Genomic DNA, 13,314 nt, shown 5'->3' with positions numbered 1-13,314 from the left:
AATTAGTACTGCGGAGTGCAGCTGTCATGAACGGGGAAATTGTTTTTTGTACCAGGCTGTAAACATGTTTATTTCTGCTGTGAAGTTGCTTCTTTTTGAAACAATTGTGGAATATTGAAGATTAAAAAATGAATCAATAGATTAAGTAAACGTATGCAGTTGAATTCCTCACTAACATTCATGAAACAATTACTTACTTACTATTTTTACAGATTTCAGTTATTTCAGTTATTTCATATTCATATATATTTTTTGTTATATTTATTTATTTTTGTTACTTAATTAGATAAATTGGCCCTTTATTTTTAATTTAAATTGTCTTCTACCGTTCATTAAAATGTAAAGTTACTAAACAGTTACATGTTTGTTTCTTAACAGTTGATGCAGATGATGTCATTTTAAATGTCTGTTGGCATGTATGGATCTCTGTGATTTCCTTCCTGAATTTTTCAAACATTTTATGGAATGCCTGCTTTACTTAGAAAATATGTATTTCACACTGGAAATGAATGAAACCATGATGATGCATGATGATGAAAATGAAAATGTACCCTCCTGTTCCTATTAAATGTGTGTGGTTATGTGTTTCAAGTGAAAGGTTTTCATGACCTGCATGAAATGTGCATATGCGCCACCAATCAACCACAAGTTATATATTCAAGTAAGGACAGCTGAGTTTATTCTGTTATTCACGGTTGACCAGAAATATTTTTTCACGTCACACACCTTCTCTCATTTTCTCTGTCTCTTTGCTCACTGCTTTCTCTCACAATGTTTCAGTGTTTGTGCATTTTATGTCCTTGAGTTTCTTCAGTTTTTATTTTTCTTGGACAGGTCACCGGTGCATACGAGTCCGTCACATTCACACACACCAGAGTCACCAGTGAACCTGCATGTGTTAAGACTGTGTGAGGAAGCTGGAGAACCTGAAAAGAACCATTGCAAACATGGGAAGAACATGCAAGTATTTATATCATATATTTAAATATTTAGATATGTAAATACTTCAGTGTCCAGTCTATTAGTATTCAGTACTGATCTGTACCTTATCATACTCTATGACTCTATGACTCTGACTTGTCTAACTTAGCTACCTCTCCACTAAAAATCAGTGCTCAGATTTATTGTTAATTAATAAATTCTCTTAAAGTTGCTGTACCTTAGTTCATAAATTACTTTGCAATTAAAAAATGAGCTAATGTTTCAAACGGCATCTTAGTACAGTAATAGAAGGCCTTAAATGCATGCAGTGTTACAGAGATAGGGAGAAATAGTGTGTATAAAATAGTGGTTATGCTTTCTATCATTTCATGTGCTTAGACAGGGTTGTACCATTACACTGAGCCACTGAAAAGACAGCTTTGTCAATGAGAATGCAGCCTTCATGAAGGCTTCCTGATTCAAATACAATACACATATAGATACAATAGAATTAGAGGTAAATACCAACAGTGATGAGTATCTAGTCACGACAGCTTGTCTGCTTGAATACATTGTCTAACTCATTTCTATTCCATGCTCCATGTCCAAGACAGGTCTTTTCTCTGGTGTGAAGTCCCTGTCTGTCCTCTCCACGTAACGCTGCAGGGTGCTGTAGTACTGCTCACTCCTGGAAAAGGTGTAGAGAGCAGAGATCTCCTCCCATGCTTTGTGGTTGGGAAAAGGGAATGGATCAGGGTCCCTGTTCTCAAAGAAGCTCTGCAGGTTTCTCTGGGCCAGCTTGGTAGCGTGATCAACAGCAAAGGCATCAAAGTACTCCTTCTCTTTCTCCATGTAGCGTTTTGAGAATGTGAGCTGCAGGTAGCTGACTTTGGAGCGACAGTTTTTGTAGCAGGTGCCCAGGAGGCCCACAAAAGCAGCAGTTATGATGATGCACCAGCCCAGGATCTGCAGACATTAAAGAATGATATGAACCGCTTTCACTCAACCTGAATACCACTCGCCTCACTGTCTCCTTTCAAGTGTGAGAAAACTATAGTGACCAGTAAACTCATGAAAAACACAGATGTCCCTGTCAAGACTCAGTGTTTACTTTGTCTGTAAAGCGAGACTGTAGAAATAGGCAAATACTTTAAACATGCCCTATACTGATGTACTGATGAGGTGCTTGAAGACTGATGGAAATACTTTTAAACTCAAACTGTTAGCTGTTCAGTTGATACAATGCAATTATAGTAACATTTAAACATTCTAAAAAAAAAATTTTTAATTAAAAAAAAAAAAGATCTGTTCAAAAGCGATCATCTCAAAGTGGATTAAGATTATCTTTGATCTGGAAGTTTCAACCACAGAGAAGCCACAGATCAACTCTATGTACTCGTCAACTCGCTGAAAAATACAAGCTTTTACATAAATATATCATATAATAACAAACTCAATTAAGTATAAGCAATCAAGTATAAGCATTCAATCTGCAGCATCTGTATAGTGGAGTCAGTTTTAATGTGATGTTTGTCCCACATCCACATCCACAAGTTGTGGTTCTGAAAGAGCTTTTTGAAGACTGTGAAAATAACTCTGATGATGTCATCACTATTCATTATTATTTATTATTAATTAGGTTGTAGACAGTTAAGAGTTAAGAAAATAAAGGCATGGAGGATAACATGCAAAGTCTCTAGCAGGATCACATGGTGAGCGTATCAAACCTCCAGGGCACCAGGACAGCTCACGTTCCAGTGTTTTAGGAACTTGATAATAGGACTAAACTTCAGGATATTTCGGCTTCTTAAGCTATGTGCTGCCCCTCTTCTTCCAAAAACACAATGGTTTTGTGTCAGCCTGAGTTGTGTAGCATTAGAGCAACATTCAGATCATTATGTCATTCTGTTCCTCCTCCAACACAGCTGTCCTTCCCCTGACTGTTACAGCCACGCAAACTATGGTAGTGTGAAAGACAAAAAACAGCAAAAGACAGAGCAAGTCTGGACCAGCTATACAGTGAGTCATATGACCTGGAGATTCTCCACCTAAACTATCAAAACATATAACTAAACTAAGAAACAAGAAGTGAACACTGCACTACAAGAGCCCCACCCTCAATGAATAGTCTAAGTCTAAAGTACAGAAAGAAACTAAGGAGATATTTAAATACAGGGGGAGGGCCACACACAGTCAGTAACACCTGAGAGAGAGGGTAGGGTAGAGTGCTTACACATAGTGTAGTGAGTAGATATAGACTGGTTTTAACGTTTATTTAAGTTTATCTGGGGCTCCACCACTCGAGTACTACAATAACATTTAGAGGACTGAACTGACAAATTTAAAAAAAAGAATGGTCACAACACTTTTAGTAGTATGGCTCAAACACTTGGACTCTAAATTGTCTAAAACACACACCCCAGTGTTTCCTACCTGTGACTGGGCCCTTAACATTAGCAGCAGCTCCATGCGTTCGTTATTGGACAGTTTGGAGCGGTCACAGGGCACTTGGGCCAGCTCCTCCCGACATTTCATGGTCTTGTTTTTACAGAACAGATCCACCACCAGGTTGTTATCGAGACCACTGACGGCACACTCATAGAAGGTCCCATTGAGAAGGGCCACAGAGAGCCACATTACAGGAGCCACACAAGCCCCAGTGAAGATACTCGTGAACACCCTGAGGCAGTTGAAGCAGTTTCCACGGGGGCAAAGCTTCATGGGATTGAGACAGCAGCCAGTGTAGAGCCTCCACAACCTGCTGCTGAAGAACAGACCAAAGACTAACAGCACCGCAGCCGGGCCCAGCAGGAAAGTCAGCCCATAGGTGAAGTTCTGATCATGATTGCATGGGCACTGAAAGGAGACCATGGAGAAGACTCGCTCCCCGCCTATAGTCAGGAGTGCCATAAAACTGTAACCAATGGTGGCTTTTTGATTCATAAAGAATCGCAGGACGGTCTGGAAGTTATCCATGGTGTTAGCAGGAAGGTTGTGGACTCACTCCACGAGGAATTAACCAAAGTAAAAGACAGTGAAAAGTGACAGAGAGCCTGCAGTCATTCCCTGTTGTTATTCCACAGCTGAAGACAAAACACATCTACCAAGCTTCCCTGTGCCCCTCCCTTTGGCTGACTGTCTGGTATTCAGGCTCCTTCTTCAGTCAGTCTGACGCTCCGCCCACTCAATGCCTCTTTATTCACTACCACTATCTACCACTTCTTCAAAAGAAACGTCCTCACTGTAGTGCTGCTAAAAGAAAACTACAACCTCCCTCCCCTTTGCTTTGTCTGTTCACATTTACATCCCTCTTTATTTCATTTGTTCATGTAGCTTCAACTGTGCTGAGGCTCATTTGCAAAGATCCTGCTGGTCTGGTTTTTGTGATTAGTAGTCTCTGTGTGACAGCCAAACAAGAACATGCTGCTCACCAAAGTAACTGAAACATGCTTCTGTTTATTTACTTTTATGGAGCAGTCATTCATTTCTATCTAATGAGAACTGTATATATGCATTCACTAAACACAACAAACACAAAGTTTACAGTGTGCATTCAACAAGAATCAAATATTTTTATTATGTCAAAAGATGCAAAAAGGAAACATATACATGCAGTGATTCATGCAGAATGAAAGCATTCCTCTTATGGAGAAACATACCATTGTTGCAGGGAGACATCATCAACATTAGCAGCTGAGGGTGGAGTGAGGAAGTGATCACATCCTCTTGGTGGTTTTTCTGTTACATTTCCCCAAGAGTGATATAATAGACTCAGAGTGTGTGATAGAGGAAGCTGTGAAACAGCCTCTACACACAGTATGAAACATTATTATCTGCTGCTACTAACACGAACATCATTCAAGCAGAAGCTTGTCTTTTTACAATGACTGTGTACAGGGTGTCACATAGTGGACTTAAATACATTCATTCAACTGATGCTCACATGCTGAATGCTGAATCTGCCAGCAGTGAACAGGAAGTGGTTTCAGCCCACACACACACAGTAAACAGGTCATTAGATGCACATGAACACTGTACTTCACTGTTGCTGATGTTAAGTGGATGTCACTCATCTATTTGCAGTCTTGTCACAGCCCTCTCCTGTGAACCTATATATCTTTCTTTTGTTCACTGAAAGGTTTTTTGGATTTAAGTGTTGGTGTCCTGTGGTTAGTGATTTGATGTGATTTGTCCTTTTGTTTTCATAAGACCTGCAGAAATATATGCTATACTGTCCAACTTCCAGGTTTCAGCTGTCTGGTTTTGTCAGTAGTATGGCTTTGTGGATAACATGTTGGTCAGTCCCCAACTTTGGTTTAGGGTGAAATATCTAAACAACTATTTAATGTATTGCAGTAACGTTTTGTCCAGACATTTGTGGTTCTTCATGATTTTCATGTTCCTGGGACTTTTCATTCAGCACCATCATGAAGTTCAGATATTCATGTTCCCCTCAGGCTAGAATGTAATCACTCTGGTGATCCTTTAACTGAAATCTAGTCCCATCATCAGGTCAAAATTTGGTGCTGGTCAACTGGTTAAAGGGACACACCTATTTCTCACCTCTGACACACATCAATAATGCTTTTGATCTGTTTACTGCAATTAAGTCACAAGTATCTAGACAGATTGAGTAAGTAAACATGAACAGCCCTGAAAGTAACGCTTCATTTTATGTGTGAACACATAATAACACAGACAATCCTGAAAAAAACTTACAACACCATCCTGCCTTCATCTACAAAATTAAGAACAGCAGGGTTATCATCAGTAGGTTCACTTGACTTGATTGACACCATCCTCATCATCCCATTGTCAGTCTCCTGGCAGTTCTCCACATAGCGGTGCAAGGTGCTATAGTAATGATCTTTGGTGCAGAACTTGTAGAGGGAGGAGATCTTCTCCCAGTCCCTGTTGGAACAGGTGATGATGTTTTCAGGTGGAGTCTGATTGAAGAAACTCTTCACATTCCTCTCAGCAAGCTCTCTAGCATGCTTAGTGGTGTAAGACTCGAACATATTGCACTCCTCCTGAGCATACACCCTCCAGAATTTGAGCTGCAGGTAGCTGATGGGGGAGGTGCACCGAGCCACACAGGTCAGCAGTAGGTTGGACAACATGATCAAGGCAATGAGCAGCCAACCCAGAATCTGTAGTCAGCATTAAACACATCAGAATTTACAGTCAGGTACAGGAGATGTAAAAATCATTAGAAACACATATATTGATGCTTATGGCAATATTGACACTTGACACAGTGAAGCAAAATTAAGCAAAATGTCTAAATGTCATGATGAAGGAATGTAAGGATATGTCTGCCTGTTAATACAGTGTCTCTGTCCTATGGTGGGTGAATTTCTGACTATAGTCATTGTGTTTTCAGGGCTGCTAGTCTATAGTAGATAGTGGAAATAAATACACTGCTCAAAAAAATTAAAGGAACACTTTTTAATCAGAGCATCAAGTCAATTCAACTTCTGGGATATTGATCCAGGCAGGTAAGTAGTTGGGGGGATGGTTAATCATTTTCATCTGTTTTGGTGTTAATGAAATTAACAACAGGTACACTAGAGAGGCAGCAATGAGACAATCCCCGAAAATAGGATTGGTTTTACAGGTGGAGGCTGCTGACATTTTTTCCCTGCTCATCTTTTCTGACCAATTACTCATTAGTTTTGCGTTAGGGTTAGGGTCAGTGTCACTACAGGTAGCATGGTGCAGTACCTAGACCCTACAGAGGTTGCACAGGTAGTTCAACTCCTCCAGGGTAGCACATCAATATGTGCCATAGCCAGAAGGTTTGCTGTGTCTCCCAGTACAGTCTCAAGAGCATGGAGGAGATTCCATGAGACAGGCAGTTACTCTAGGAGAGCTAGACGGCCCTTAACCCATCAGCAGGACCAGTATCTGCTCTTTTGTACAAGGAGGAACAGGATGAGCACTGCCAGAGCCCTACAAAAGACCTCCAGGAGGCCACTGGTGTGAATGTCTCTGACCAAACAATCAGAAACAGACTTTATGAGGGTGGCCTGAGGGCCCAACTTCCTGTAGTGGACCCTGTGCTCACTGCCCGGCACCCAAAACCTCGATTGGCATTTACCACAGATCACCAGAATTGGCAGGTCCACCGCTGGTGCCCTGTGATTTCACAGATGAGAGCAGGTTCAACCTGAGCATGTGATAGACGTGAACAGGTCTGGAGACGCTGTGGAGAACGTTATGCTGTCTGCAACATTATTCAGCATGACCTGTTTGGTGGTGGGTCAGTGATCTGGGGAGGCATATCCCTGGAAAGACACACAGACCTCTGCAGGTTAGACAACGGCACCCTGACTGCTATTAGGTATCACCATGAAATCTTTGGACCCATTGTCAGACCCTATGCTGGTGCAGTGGGTCCTGGGTTCATCCTGGTGCACGACAATGCCCAGCCTCATATGGCGAGAGTATGCAGGCAGTTCCTGAAAGGATGAAGGAATTGATACCATTGACTGGCCCCTATGCTCGACTGACCTAAATCCGATAGAACACCTCTTGGACATTATGTTTCCGTCCATCCGATGCTGCCTGGTTGCACCTCAGACTGTCCAGGAGCTGAGTGATGCCCTGGTCCAGATCTGGGAGGAGATCCCCCAGGACACCATCCGTCATCTCATTAGGAGCATGCCCTGACATTGTCAGGCATGCATACAAGCACGTGGAGGCCATACGACTTACAACTGCTGATTAACATTATGAGTTGCTACAAAGACATTTTGGCAAAATGGACTAGCCTACCGTATCATTTTTTTGCTTTGATTTTGGGGATGTCTTTAAATTCAGCCCACCTGTAGGTTGGTAATTTTCATTTCCATTAATGATGTGGCATCCTTTCGTTCCTAACACATTACCCAGTCCATATCAGGAAAGATATCCAGCATGATTTCTTTTCCCATTGAGATCTGATGTGTTTTCAAAGTGAGCAGTGTACATTCATTCAACTGATGCTCACATGCTGAATGCTGAATCTGCCAGCAGTGAAAAGGAAGTGGTTTCAACCCCCACACAGTCACAGCCCTCTCCTGTGAACCTATATATTTTTCTTTTGTTCACTGAAAGGTTTTTTTGATTTAAGTGTTCGTGTCCTGTTTTTAGTGATTTGATGTGATTTGTCCTTTTGTTTTCATAAGACACAGAAATATATGCTATACTGTCCAACTTCCAGGTTTGGTCATGTTGGTCAGTCCCCAGCTTTGGTCCAGGGTGAAATATCTAAACAACTATTTAATGTATTGCAGTAACGTTTTGTCCAGACATTTGTGGTTCTTCATGATTTTCATGTTCCTGGGACTTTTTTATTCAGCACCATCATGAAGTTCAGATATTCATGTTCCCCTCAGGCTAGAATGTAATCACTCTGGTGTTCTTTTAACTGAAATCTAGTCCCAAAAAACAGTTCCATATAAAATTCTAAATAATATTCAACAATATATATTCAGATATATTCAACAGAGTGATTTTTTAAGAATATCATCACATAACTAGAAGATAAGAAGAAATAAGTTATATATATATATATATCCAAAGTAACGCTAAGGCTCAGGATAAGTGTTAATATGTTCAGCTACAATTTGTCTTTAATATGAGATTGAATATGCATCAATGTGTATGTAGCCCTGTGGCTGACTGAAAATAATAGCCACAGGGCTACATGTATGCTGGTCCTTATTACTGCTCACATGATTTGTAAACTCTTGTCAGGATCCTGTGGGACTGTTTGACCAGTGATCTGATTGGTCAGTTAATTTGTTCACCATGCAACAAAGATTTCTTTAGATTTGACCCTGGGTCATACTTGATGTAGTGCTCACTACATTTTACTGCTGAAAAACCTGTTTAGAAAAGTTTGTTCTTAATAAATGTCTACTCTTTCGCTTCCTGGGGTTCTGACAGTACAGATAATGTAAACAGTAAAGCTTGTATGTTAACTTGAATCTTGTTTCCCTCATTGAAGAGTGTTTGAAGCAGAGGAGCAGCACTGACCTGAGACACAGCCTTCAGGGTGAGGAGGACCTCCCCATTGTCTCTCTTGCAGGGTAAGCTGTAAAGCTTCTTCTGACACTCTACCAGAGAGCCATTCTCTTCACACAGCTGCTTTCTGTAAGCCTTCACATTGATCCCGGTCATCGCACACTCAAAGTAGATCCCATTGAGCAGAGCCACAGCGATCCAGGTGGAAGGCGCCACCAGGGCGATGGTGCTAATCTGAAAGAGAATGTTCCCAGCGGCTGCCAGCTTCCTCCAGCGGCACAGCTGGGCCCTGCGGTAACACAGACCAGTGAATAGCTTCCACGTCTTCTTACTTAGGATGTAACCCATCAGCAGCAGAGCCAGAGCGGGCACCAGAAGGAACACCATGCCGTAGAGGAAGTTGAGCTGATTGCAGGGACACTGGAATATCACTGAGGAGAAGATGTGTTCCCCCCCAGCTGTGAGCAAGGCAACCACCCCAAAACCGAGATTGGCCTGTGTGTTGGCAATGTTCAGAACCGTCTTAAACTTATCCATCTCTGACTGCTCTGTGTGTGTGTGTGTGTGTGTGTGTGTGTCTCTCTCTATCTATCTATCTATCTATCTATCTATCTATCTATCTATCTATCTATCTATCTATCTATCGGTGTGTGTGTGTGTGTGTGTGTGTGTGTGTGTGCGTGAGAGAGAGAGGCTGTGATCTAACGGTACACTTTCACTTCCACCTTCATGTATTTGTCTCTGGGGCGTGTTTAGGGCCTGGCCCAAATATCTGTCAGTGTTTAGAAAACCTACACACAGTGTGAGAAATACACACAGATCTATTACAGAGACAGATGTCACACTGGAACTTTCTCACGACTCCCAGTAAGATCTCTGTAGGTAAGCTCAGGACTAAAATCTAGTGATAACATGATTTTACATTTTGGTTGTTCTCACGCTGTTCCACAGTCAGCAGTGAAGCTTCACAGACATTCCTTCACAGAGTTCAGCACATAGGGTGACAGCTATATTATGAAAAGTACAATAGAGACCTGCTGTTATATGGAAAGTGTCATGAGATAACTTCTGCTATGATTTTGTGCTATAGAAATAAACCTGCATTGAATTAAATACACTTTTCTTGTAGATCACAGCGCACTCTGCTGGTAAATTCTGCTGTAATACCCAGGGCCATGATACTCATTTTGGCTGTACGCAAGATGCCATTTAGGGCCCCTATTTTGTCAAACTGAAGGAGAGATTCCTAACAGATGATCTGTGGTGATGCAACAGTCTGTTACAGGAAGGTTTAAGAGGAAAACAGGCTTCAGTACATTAATAACTGCAACAGATGCAGTATGTTCCTGAAAAATGTTTAATGTAAACTTTGAAAACAAGGTGAAAACTCTCCACACCAATTCAAAAGAGTAAAAAAGAAATAACCTGACTTACTTAAATGAATAAAACTACAATCCATATTAATGTGCTATAAAAAACTAGTAAGAATAATACTGATGTCTCAGAAACATTTTTATGTAACACTGCAACCCATTCAGTACCATTTTGGATCTGTTTCTGTGACTGTTGTATGTAGTACCACAAGTCTGATGTTTAAGTCCCCTGCACGAGATCAAGAGAAATCAGCAGAAGCTATTATCTATTATTATTTTGGGTGGCTGTAATGCATAACTAAGGGATGACCTGAGCCAGCCCTAACTATAAGCTCTATCAAAAAGGAAAGTCTTAAGTCTATTCTTAAAAGTGTTGACCGTGTCTGCCTCCTGAACCCAGAATGGTAGTTTGTTCCACAGAAGAGGAGCCTGATAGATGAAAGCTCTGGCTCCCAATCTACTTTTGGAGACTATAGGAACCACAAGGAACCCAGCGTCCTGAGAGCGCAGTGTTCTAGAGGGGTAGTAAGGTATTATAAGCTCTTTTAGATAAGATGGTGCCTGACCATGAAGAGCTTTGTAAGTAAGGAGAAGAATTTTAAATTCTACTCTAGATTTAATAGGTAGCCAATGCAAGGAAGCCAAAATGGGAGAGATGTGATCTCTGATCTTGGTTCCTGTCAGAACACGTGCAGCAGCATTCTGAATTAACTGCAGAGTCCTAAGAGACTTATTAGAGCAGCCTGATAACAAAGAGTTACAATAGTCCAGCCTTGAAGTAACAAATGCGTGGACTAGTTTTTCTGCATCCGCCTGAGAGACAATGCGTCTGATTTTAGCGATGTTACGTAAGTGGAAGAATGCAGTCCTCGAAATTTGTTTTATGTGGACGTTAAAGGACAAATCCTGATCAAAAACAACTCCAAGATTCTTTACAGTGGAGCTGGAGGCCAGGGTGATCCCATCTAAAGTAACTAAGTCTCTAGAAAGAGAGTTTCTGAGGTGTTTGGGTCCAGTTACAAGAACTTCAGTTTTGTCTGAATTTAACATGAGAAAATTGTAGGTCATCCAACTTTTTATATCCTTAAGGCATGCTTGGAGTTTAGTTACCTGATTGGTTTCATCAGGCTTGATCAATAAATATAATTGGGTGTCGTCAGCATAACAATGAAAATTAATGGAGTGATTCTGTCACGCAGTGAGGTCAAGCTGGGTTTTTGTTCTGTCTCGTCATTTCCTGTTTTATTTTGATATTTACCTGTCCTCTCGTTTCAGGTCACTTGCCCTTCCTCATGTGGCACCGGTCTGATTGTCTTCCCCGCCCTGATTATTTCCACCTGTTCCCCATTACCCTGTGTATATCTTGTCTGCGTCTCCCTTTGTCTTGTGCCAGAGTGTTTCGTTCATTTCGTTCACCCCAGCCAGTCTTTTCCACAGTCCTTGAGCTACCTTGCTTCTCCACGTAACGTGTGCTTGTTGTTTTTGCCTCCACGTGAGTGATTTTTTTTGTTGTAAATTTCATAGTATATGGTTATTGTTTTCTGTTCACTTTTTTAGCAGCCTTAGCTTTTGTCCTCCCTTTGTGGAGTGGTTTTCTGTTAAATCTTTCCTCTTTGCTTTTATGTTTTTTTCCCTCTTTGGAGTGGTTTTGTTTTGTAGAGTATATTCTTGAATAGTATCTTTATTTTCGACTCTAGTGTAATTTTCATAGTCTATTCTTTCAGTCACTCAGTGTTGGAGCATTCCAAATAAGGTTCCACCCAGTTGGTGAAATCTCTGCATCTGAGTCCTCCTTGAGTCCAGGCCTAACAGATTCCTAATAATGTTCCCTAGAGGAAGCATATATAAACTGAATAGAAGTGGTCCTAGTACAGAATCTTTCCTTTCCTCTCCACAAGAGAACTATTGAATTCAAATGAGTACACCAACGAACTCTTCTATCTAGTCCCTTTATTGTTACCAGTGCTTCCAATTCCTTAGATCATAGAAATCCATAATAACCAAACTACATACTTCAGATCCTTTGCTTTATCCATTCCCCTGTAACACTTTGCCTAACAAAGCTAACACATCATCCTCTGTTCCCTCCCTTCTCTATATTCTTATGAATTATTAGGTTAGGTTATGGTAGAGATTTTTTTTCACAGATCTCAATGTTATGATTTTACATTATTGACAACTTAAATCATTTAGGATGCAAAGTTCATCACTGTATGTTTTTATGCAATAAGTTTGATTTCTTAATGAAATGTAGTGAAATATAGAACAAGCACTATCTATCTATCTATCTATCTATCTATCTATCTATCTATCTATCGCATTTGTAGATGATAAACCACTTACAGTAAATTCTCACTAGAATCATGTAACGCAATATGAATACATACTACTGATACCAAGTTTCATAACTCATAAAACTACAATAATCTACACACAATGTAAATACCATACACTCATAGTATGTAAAAATATGCTAATTCAACTGTAGCGTTAGAGAAGCACCAGGGCCCAGTATTTCAAAACTTGTGATCTGCATCAGGATACTGTAATCCAGATAATGAAATCCTCCTTTTCTCAGGATCAAGGTGATCCTGCTGACTTTATTTGAGTACAGTGGTCCCTCATTTATCGCGGGGGATACGTTCTAAAAATAACCCGCAATAAACGAAATCCGTTCCTCATCATTATCCATGTTTTAAGGCCGTAAAACCCCTAACCACACACTTTTATACACCTTTTTACACACATTTTGTACAATACTCCCTTAAACAGGACGCAGAACACATGTGCAGTTCTCCCTTAGCCAATTTCGGACACAGAACACAATGGCGTTCATACATGCAACAAAAACTGCACTGAAAAAAAAACGCGAAACAGCGAGTCCACGAAAAGTGAACCGCGATATAGCGAGGGACGACTGCAGGGACGTCACTAGGTTTAAGAAACTGGGGTGGCTTAGCCCATAGAGGAGAAAAGTTATTGCGCACGCAAAACTTTTTCAGAGCACCAA

The 13,314-nt window shown here is 40.8% G+C and overlaps 2 protein-coding genes across 2 annotated transcripts; both read right to left on the bottom strand.

Annotated features, from left to right (window-relative positions):
- Positions 1–662: 662 nt before the first annotated feature.
- On the bottom strand, positions 663–4,374 carry LOC104931718 (calcium homeostasis modulator protein 5). Its single transcript, XM_010746795.3, has 2 exons — positions 3,355–4,374; positions 663–1,887 (listed from the first exon to the last, which is right to left on the bottom strand). Exons 1-2 carry the CDS (start codon positions 3,895–3,897, stop codon positions 1,498–1,500), a joined length of 933 nt encoding a protein of 310 aa, XP_010745097.1. The 5' UTR covers positions 3,898–4,374; the 3' UTR covers positions 663–1,497.
- A 97-nt stretch (positions 4,375–4,471) lies between these two features.
- On the bottom strand, positions 4,472–9,536 carry calhm6 (calcium homeostasis modulator family member 6). The gene is made up of 2 exons (XM_010746796.3): positions 8,944–9,536; positions 4,472–6,071 (listed from the first exon to the last, which is right to left on the bottom strand). Exons 1-2 carry the CDS (start codon positions 9,466–9,468, stop codon positions 5,637–5,639), a joined length of 960 nt encoding a protein of 319 aa, XP_010745098.1. The 5' UTR covers positions 9,469–9,536; the 3' UTR covers positions 4,472–5,636.
- Between the last annotated feature and the right edge of the window lie 3,778 nt (positions 9,537–13,314).

The sequence above is a fragment of the Larimichthys crocea genome, chromosome XIII (genome assembly GCF_000972845.2).
Source record: "Larimichthys crocea isolate SSNF chromosome XIII, L_crocea_2.0, whole genome shotgun sequence".
NCBI classification, from domain to species: Eukaryota; Metazoa; Chordata; class Actinopteri; family Sciaenidae; genus Larimichthys; species Larimichthys crocea.
This window is presented reverse-complemented; position numbering and strand designations above follow the sequence as displayed.

Excerpts from the sequence above, each read along its gene's own strand:
- LOC104931718 (XM_010746795.3), bottom strand. The coding sequence starts at position 3,897 with ATGGATAACTTCCAGACCGTCCTGCGATTCTTTATGAATCAAAAAGCC. Across the intron at positions 1,888-3,354 it reads TGTTAAGGGCCCAGTCACAG|ATCCTGGGCTGGTGCATCAT; the intron begins GTAGGAAACACT and ends TAATGTCTGCAG.
- calhm6 (XM_010746796.3), bottom strand. The coding sequence starts at position 9,468 with ATGGATAAGTTTAAGACGGTTCTGAACATTGCCAACACACAGGCCAAT. Across the intron at positions 6,072-8,943 it reads CCCTGAAGGCTGTGTCTCAG|ATTCTGGGTTGGCTGCTCAT; the intron begins GTCAGTGCTGCT and ends TGCTGACTACAG.